This window comes from Lates calcarifer, linkage group LG3 (assembly GCF_001640805.2).
Source record: "Lates calcarifer isolate ASB-BC8 linkage group LG3, TLL_Latcal_v3, whole genome shotgun sequence".
NCBI lineage: Eukaryota > Metazoa > Chordata > Actinopteri > Centropomidae > Lates > Lates calcarifer.
Genome location: NC_066835.1, coordinates 22,567,693 through 22,576,632, shown reverse-complemented (window position 1 = coordinate 22,576,632; position 8,940 = coordinate 22,567,693). Strand labels below are relative to the sequence as shown.

At 38.8% G+C, this 8,940-nt stretch overlaps 4 gene segments (V, D, J or C); 2 read left to right on the top strand and 2 right to left on the bottom strand.

Moving 5' to 3' along the window:
• LOC108892119 (Ig kappa chain V-III region MOPC 63-like) overlaps positions 1-8,940 on the bottom strand; it is a 64,761-nt gene that overhangs the window by 17,199 nt on the left and 38,622 nt on the right. The window contains 1 exon segment of the V gene segment in view: positions 5,935-5,972. Coding sequence covers positions 5,935-5,972 — 38 coding nt within the window.
• Positions 1-8,940, top strand: part of LOC108892139 (Ig kappa chain V region BS-5-like) — a 32,708-nt gene that overhangs the window by 7,554 nt on the left and 16,214 nt on the right.
• Positions 1,745-2,795, top strand: LOC108892130 (immunoglobulin kappa variable 2-28-like). The segment is given in 2 exon segments: positions 1,745-2,157; positions 2,374-2,795. Coding segments are annotated over 2 exon segments (369 nt in total).
• On the bottom strand, positions 4,169-5,609 carry LOC108892147 (Ig kappa-b4 chain C region-like). The segment is given in 2 exon segments: positions 4,169-4,664; positions 5,553-5,609. A coding segment is annotated over 1 exon segment (249 nt).

Genomic DNA, 8,940 nt, shown 5'->3' with positions numbered 1-8,940 from the left:
AAAAACCTCCCTCAGCTGCAGAGGAACTGATCTGACTCAACAGCTGCACTGACACTAAAACAACAGAGGTTTGACATAAATGAATGGATAAATAATAATGTGGACATTTGAAGGATTACTAACCTGAATTAATTTTAATTCATAATTAATTATATTTCTTAAATATTTAATTAGTCTCCAGTTTGAATTAGGATTAGTGTTACTCTACAATTTATTGAGTCAGAACCAAAAACATCAAGCATGTACAAGAGATCATTTTATCTTTTATTTCACTCAGATTACTGTAAAGTTAAATCTAAACTCTGCTATTTAAATATAATTCAGCTGCAATAAGTATTTTACTATGTTTTTTCAGTGCTTGAATATTACAAACATCAGTGTCCCCAGACTGAATTGAAATCTCAGGACACTGAAGCTCCAGATCTGCAATGGAACAAATGGTGCATGTATGTCGATCACATCACTGTAATCTAACACTGATATGAATGAGCTTCTAAATGAAAGAGCAGAAAAAGGCCAAGTTTAGACCTGAGCTTTTTCAAGAAGTTATCAGTGTGCACAGTAAAAGCTATGTAAGAATGAGGGTGACTTATACAGCAGAGCACACTGGGCCCAGGTGTGGCTCATGAAGCTAACGACTCTCCAATCAGCACCTGCAATACAAGGTGGAGGGGTTGTCACACAAGACATACAGAACATGTCACTGAAAACAAGAGTATGGTAGAGGATCTACTATGACATGAGGCCTCAACAAGAGAAAAACAAAACATGGTGCATGCCCCAAAACCAGAGCTAAACCAATCAGCACCACGTGTCTGCTGCCACCTCAGACACAAACTATCAAACAAAACAACCTAAATCAATGAACCCCCAGTTATTATGACCTGGCTCAAGAGGCCACAACAGAAGGGAAACACACCACATTTTGTGGTTTTACTGAACTGAACCAAATCAGACCAAATTAAACAATCCAAACATGGCATGTTGAAGTCAGTAAAGTCAGTGATGGGTGGTGTGCATGAGTTAAAGGTGTGGGTGCAGGTGTTACAGTACAAACACAAGAATAAACTTAAGACAGCATCCTGAAACACATAAATGTCTGTTTATAAAGAGAAGGGAGAGAAAACTGCTGCTGTTGCATCAGGAAGGCAGACTGAGCTGGACTGCAGCCAGGTTCAAATAACCTTGGAACACACCAGGTGTTCCAGGTTACTCAAACGATTCACCTGCAGAGTGAGCAGAGAGACAGGTGAATCACACCAGACACAATATTATACAGCAGGGATCATCACTGGATGACAGTGTATCAAGATTTTTCATTTCAATGTCTGAGTTAAAGCCGGTCCAACAAAGACAGATTTCTACTTATTTCTATTTAGCTGCTGAAATTGTTTATAACAAGAATTTATTATAAACAGAAAAAATAATCATGTTTATCAGTCAGACTAGAGTCATTCAGTGATATCTACATGTACAGTTATCTATCATCTGCATACAAAGAAAGATCAGTTCCATGTTGCTTAATCAGAACAAGCAGCACATGAAGTTTAAAGTCCAGAGGACCCAGGATGGAGCCTTGTGGGATACCATGATTTTGATGTCTAAAAGCTAATGTATGTTGACACTAGATAATATCCACAGTATGTGTTTCAGTATATTGTTGTTGACAGTGACCACAGTTTAATATAAACGTTTAAAACTGATAATATTTCATAGTCCTTTGGTGGTTATCTCTGTGCAGTAGTGAGTCAAAGAGCTGAAACTGACTTCATGTAAAATGCAGGTAATTGCAGAAAAATTACTTTTGAATTTAAGATACCGGTATATTCCCTGTAACTGGATGTTCTATTTGATTAGACATGTCAGCTGCATTGTATTTATTAACGTGTCATTTTTATGCTGTTTTTATCTCTGTGAGGATGATTTAAACAGTCAGTACTCCCAGCAGTGAGGAGGAAACAGCCTGATGTGTTGAGGACAGCTACAGTTGACTGACTCTGTGTGTTTGCATATCTGTCCTGCCTCTCTGCTCCCAGCCGTTAAGAGGCCAGTGTTGATCAGTGGCTGCCCAGGCCTTTCAGAGCCACTGACACGCTGGCAGCACAATCATCATGTCTCTGACTCTACTGCTGGCCACCCTGGGGCTCCTTGTTCAGGGTGAGACTCTCTTCTGAAAACTTTGCTTCAGGATGTAACCAGGTTCACCACAATGATGTTCTGCTGTGATGGAGAAACACTGAAACAAGCAGCATCGACCTTCTTCCATCTATTCTCCATGTTAAAGAAATGATCCTCTTCTGTTTGGATGTTGATCATCTTTCTCCAAGCTGGATTTGTCTCAATAACCCTTCTCCTCTGTTTCATGTTTTCCAGGTTCATCAGGAGACATCACCCTGACTCAGTCTCCTGGATCTCTGTCTGTTGTTCTGGGACAGACTGTCTCTATCAGATGTGAAGCCAGTTCAAGTGTTGAGTATAGTGGTTATAAGTGGCTCCACTGGTACTTTCATAAACCAGGAGAAGCTCCTAAACTCCTGATTTATAGAGCTACAGGTCGTCACTCTGGAGTTTCAGATCGTTTTAGTGGAATTGCATCTAGTGGGACTGACTACACTCTGACCATCAGTAGAGTTCAGGCTGAAGATTCAGGAGTTTACTACTGTCAGCAGGGTTACAGCACACCGTTCACACAGTGATACAACGTCGTACAAAAACCTCCCTCAGCTGCAGAGGAACTGATCTGACTCAACAGCTGCACTGACACTAAAACAACAGAGTTTTCATCACAGCATACTGTATGTTAAGAAGTCATTATATAATAAAATAATTTCTTTGGATGATCAAAATAGTTTTATTGATCTTTAGTTTGAAGAAGATTTATGTTTCTAAAGTTCACTACAACTACAGCCAAACACACACAGCAAGTGTCAAAGCAGTGTCCTTTAAACTGTGGTATTCTAAAACAGTTACATTAAAATCAACGTTTTAAATATTGTATAGTTGAAGAGATTTTAGTTATTATGAAACTTCATTTAACTCTTTTCATTTCATCTGATTGATCAGCTGCAATAAAAGTAAAAGAAAATGGTACAAATTCTTCTAATGATGCAGTGACACAGGGCTTCAGACAATGAGTCCAATATTAAAGCTAAACTCTGTTCTTTCATGATTTTCATTACCTGATAAGTTTACTTCACCAAGTATGAAAACACATGAACACTAAAGATATAAATATTATAAATTCTCCTATAAAGAATAAATTCTCGCAGTTTAAGCCAAAACATGTTAATCACTGAAATAAAAAATACAAAAAAATCTTTATCAATGAAACTGAATCCTGTTATATAATTCCTAATCATGTAGTTATGTCATATTTTTGTCATGGTGTGTGTTCTGTATTCCACCGAATAAAGAAATGTATTTTAGGATTAAAACCAAAAAGGATTTATGTATCCTTACAGATTTGGAAACACTTTTTTGTTTTTGATATCTTTCATTTTTCAACATTTTCAATTTTTGTATATTTTGTAGCTCCAAATTATTAATTAATTATGTTTTTGTTGTGTGTGTTCTGTATTCCAGCGAATAAAGAAATGTGTTTCAGGATTAAAACCAAAAAAGAATTTATGTGGATAATTTGGAAACACTTTTTTATCTCTTTCATTTTTCTTTGTGGTTGAGAAATGGTATATAAATATTTCCAGTGTTACACCTTGACAACAACAGATTTCATGCGTTTTATATCTCTTTATGCTGATGATACACTACTCTTTATCCCAAAATGAAACACTTCAGAAATAAGAGGTGATTGGATGATTTTTCTTGAAAACAACTGGAAAAGTATTCTCATTCTAACAAAGGTCTATTATTTAAGACAAGTGTGCTATTTTTCTCAGGAAGACAATTATGAAAACACATTATGGACTTATACTACTGCTATCACTTGTTTGTATTGAATGAGTAATACTGAGAAAATGTGCCTGCTTTAAAAAAACTGTTTATACACAGCACATATGGATAAATGAGGTAATCATACACTTTGTCTCTAAAGGCATCATGGAGAAATTACAATATTTTTGTTAGTTCTTCTCTAGATTTAACACAGTGTTTAAATTAAGACAAAATCTTTTATTGAGACTTTTATAATAAAAAAGATGAAAACAACTGATTTGATGAACAGATCTTTATTTTCTGGAAACACAGAAACAATATTGAAACACTGCGAGAAGCTGGTAAATGTTTCTAATGAAACATGTGAAATAAAAGAGAGAGAGACAGTGTTAGAGAGAGCAGAGTGAGAGCAGTAGCAGAGTAAAACCAGAGTCCCAGTGAGTCAGCTCAGGACTAACACTGGTCTCTCCTCAGTGTCTCTGAGACCAGAGTCTGGGAGCCCTGGGTGGCCTCACAGGTCACAGAGCCCACCTTCCCCCACTGGTCTGCATTGAGCCTCAGGGTGCTGCTCCAGCTGTAGAGGCCGTCCTTCCCCAGCACCCCGGGGCTCTTGGTCTCCTCCCAGCTGCTGCTGCTGCTGCTGCCGTCCACCTTCCAGGCCAGACTCCAGCCTGAGGGGAAGCCCTTGTTGGCCAGGCACATGAGCGTGGCCTTCCCCTGCTGCAGCTCCTCGCTGGAGGGGGGCAGCACCGTCAGGGTGGGACGAGTATCACCTACGAGACACCAATCAGCTTAGAGGACAGGGACCACACAGCTGTCAATCAAACACCACACACTTGGACACCTTTACTGTGTGAGAGTGGATTTTCTCCTTTAAGGAGTTTCTGTCAGATGGTTTTTCTGCTCCACCAGTCACTCACTCACACACTGTTTCACTTCCCGCTAAGAAACCTCTCATGCATATCAGCACACAAAGAGTCCTCATATGACCTGAAATATATCAAACTACACTGGAAACAAAAGAAGCTGATTTTACATTTCAACAACTGTGTTTTACTGGACTTTATATCAAGTAATTAAATGATAAAATCATTTCTGGAAATGTTGAATGTCCTGGTAAATTTATCATGAAACACATTTACTGTCAAAACTATCAAGAGCACAACAGTTAATCAGATTTACTGTTAAAGAACATTATCAACCAAAATAACTGACAACCATATTTAAAAATGAGCCTCAGGAAGGTTTTGAAATTATTTCAAATTTAGACAAAAACAATGAAAGATCAGAGATTTGACAGAATTTTTAAAAACTGAACTTCACTCACACTGTTCACAATCATTTGAACTCAACTTGAAAACAGTTTCAAATGTAAAGACTAAATGTGAAAACATTTTTACAGCAGGATTGTTGTTCTTTAATCTCTCCTGCAGTTCAAATTGTTCACATTTCACAAATGAAGTGGAACATGTAAAGAAAAGTTCAGTAAAGCTGCTCTGAGTTCAGCTTCATGGTCAAACAGGAGAAATGAAGAATAAAATAGAGATTAGAAAGTGATTTAGATCAGCCCAATGGAAATTTATATCTGCTCCAAATGTTCAGACACAGAAATTAGAAGCTGAACTGATGATACAATATTTAATATTTGATCAGAAACTTACTTCCAACATCCAGTCTGGTTCCTCCACCAAAAGTCAACCACAGTGATACAAACTGACTGAGTGGTCGTACAAAAACCTCTGACTGTAGAGAGACACGGCTCTCTGACTTTGTCTGACAAAACTACAACTACAAGTCCTCAACTTTCTGTCATCTAAACATCTGATGATATGATTTCTTTTATGGACCAAACACTTGTAATGTTTTGATTCATCATTTACATTTTAAATCCAAAACTGTAGTTTCTGATGTTGGCAGAAAACTTCAGACAAAAATGGAACTGAAGATGTAAAATCACATATTTTGGTTTCTAGAGAAAAATGTAAGAGTGAAAAGCAAAATATAGTTTGTAACATGATAAAATACATTGAAAATTGGACTTACTTCCAACATCCAGTCTGGTTCCTCCACCGAACGTGTACCACAGTGATACAAACTGACTGAGTGGTCGTACAAAAACCTCTGACTGTAGAGAGACACGGCTCTCTGACTTTGACAACAACAAACTCAAATAAACCAGTTCCTGTTTTCAAAAACTAGTTATTTCATATGAAATCTAATAATCACTAATATTTTTCTAAATGATTTATTTCATTTAATATGTATATTTTCACATTATGTTGGACTTAAAATTGATCTGTGTAGCATCAAATTAAAACATATAAAATGAGGATTAATAAGAAATTTCTCTGGTGGACTGATTCAAATCCACCTAAAACTGATAATTGATAAATTATCAATCAATACTCTGATAAATTGATTGTCTCTGTCTCTGTTGGAGTCAGTGAGAACATTTCCATAGAGAGCCACTTTGCATCAGCAGCACCATGCTCCAGTGCTCTGGGAGAGTTTATAGTCCTGAGAGTTGAAGACTGGATGACTGACAGCTGTCCTTCATGACAACAGAAGCCACAGAAATCCTCCTCATCAAAAACATGACTTTGACCTCCGTCCTCATCTGGACTCTCCTCTGCTTCACTCAGGGTGAGGAAAATCATTTTTCTGTCCTGTGAAAATCATTTGGAGTGTAGCTGAGTTTCACCTCACCATCTCATGTCCACTGTTTCTTCTCTCTCCTCAGGGTCTGTTGGACAAAATGTTGTCTTGACTCAGCCAGCAGCCAAAACAGTACAGCTGGGTCAAACTGTCTCTATTGAATGTAGGGCCAGTCCAAAAGTAGCTCAGTACTCTGGTGCACAATACTTCCTGTCCTGGTACCATCAGAAAACTGGAGAAGCTCCTAAACTTCTGATCTACTACACATCAGACAGAGAGTCAGGAATCTCCTCCAGGTTCAGTGGAAGTGGATCAGGGAATGGAGTTGACTTCACTCTGACCATCAGTAGAGTCCAGGCTGAAGATTCAGGAGATTATTACTGTCAGAGTTATCACTATATCAACAGTCAAGCTGTGTTCACACAGTGAAAAAGTGTTGTACAAAAACCTCCCTCAGTCAGACTGAACAGAAACTGAAGTGACTGCTGCAGCTGGAAGCTACTGCAGAGACTGATACAGTTCACTGAGGACACACACACACACACACACACACACACACACACATACAGAGATGGTTTTTAATGTTCATAGTGTGTCCAGCAGTTTTCCTCCTAAACTTCAAACAGTCCACCTCCCACCTCAACAACCTGGAAGTGTCCTCAAATGAAGAGAACAGTTCCAGTGAAGAAGCCCAGTCAGACCATTAAAACCACAACAACAACATGTAACAGAGTCAGCTCCACTGATGTCGACCCACAAACCAGATTCACAACATATGAAACATCAATGTCCCACTGACACCGAGGTTCCATATCTGCAATGGAACAAATGTTTTCTGAGGCAGAAACACTGACACTGTCAGAGAAACAATGTTTTCAGAAACACAAGACATACACAACATGTCACTGAACAAAAGAGTGTTGGCAGAGGATCAAATTTAGCTTTAGACACAGAGCATGTATGTAATTTATTATGAAGAGAAAGACTGCACATTTACTGGATATCTCTTTATGCTGATGATATTTGACTTAATGTTTCTGATCTTAAGTTTGCAGATGATACTACAGTTGTACAGTTGTAGGGCTCATCGCACACATCTCAGACAACGAGGAGACAGCCTACAGGGATGAGGTGGAACATCTCACAGAGTGGTGTGTGGGCAATGACCTGCTTATTTCACATTTTGTAAATATATATTTTTACTATATATATATTTTTTTTCTATTTATTCTATTGATATTATATTTTTGTCTTGGAGGGTAGCCACACACAGTTTCATTGTACTTGTGTATAATGACAATAAAGCTGATACTGATTCTGATTCTGATCTTAAAAATCCAACAACACTTCTTTTATTCTCCATTAGGATGATTTAAACGGTCAGTAGTCCCATCAGTGAGGAGGAAACAGCCTGATGTGTTGAGGACAGCTACAGTTGACTGACTCTGTGTGTTTGCATATCTGTCCTGCCTCTCTGCTCCCAGCCGTTAAGAGGCCAGTGTTGATCAGTGGCTGTCCAGGCCTTTCAGAGCCACTGACACGCCGGCAGCACAATCATCATGTCTCTGACTCTACTGCTGGCCACCCTGGGGCTCCTTGTTCAGGGTGAGACTCTCTTCTGAAAACTTTGACACTTCAGGATGCAACCAGGTTCACCACAATGATGTTCTGCTGTGATGGAGAAACACTCAAACAAGCAGCATTGACCTTCTTCCATCTATTCTCCATGTTAAAGAAATGATCCTCTTCTGTTTGGATGGTGATCGTCTTGCTCCAAGCTGGATTTGTCTCAATAACCCCTTCACTTTTTTCCCTGTGTTTTAGGTTCCTCGGGACAAGTCACTGTGACTCAGTCTCCTGGATCTCAGTCTGTTGGTCCAGGACAGACCGTCTCTATTAGATGTACAAGCAGTCTAAGTGTTGACTATAATGGTGGCAAGTGGCTCCACTGGTACTTTCAGAAACGTGGAGAAGCTCCTAAACTCCTGATTTATAAAGCTACAGGTCGTCACTCTGGAGTTTCAGATCGTTTTAGAGGGTCTGCATCTAGTGGGACTGACTTCACTCTGACCATCAGTGGAGTTCAGGGTGAAGATTCAGGATTTTATTCTTGTCAAAGTCGCCATTTTGTCAACAGTCATGAAGTCTTCACACAGTGAAAAAGCGTTGTACAAAAATCTCCCTCAGTCAGACTGAACAGAAACTGAACTTGCTGCAGCTGGAAGCTACTGCAGAGACTGATACAGTTCACTGAGGACACACACACACACACACACACACACACACATTTTTATTTTACTATGTTCCTGGTGATCTGTGATTGACATTGGTTTCCCTAACCCAACCATCACAACCAAATTTGTACTCCTAACTCTAAAACCAAGTCTTAACCTT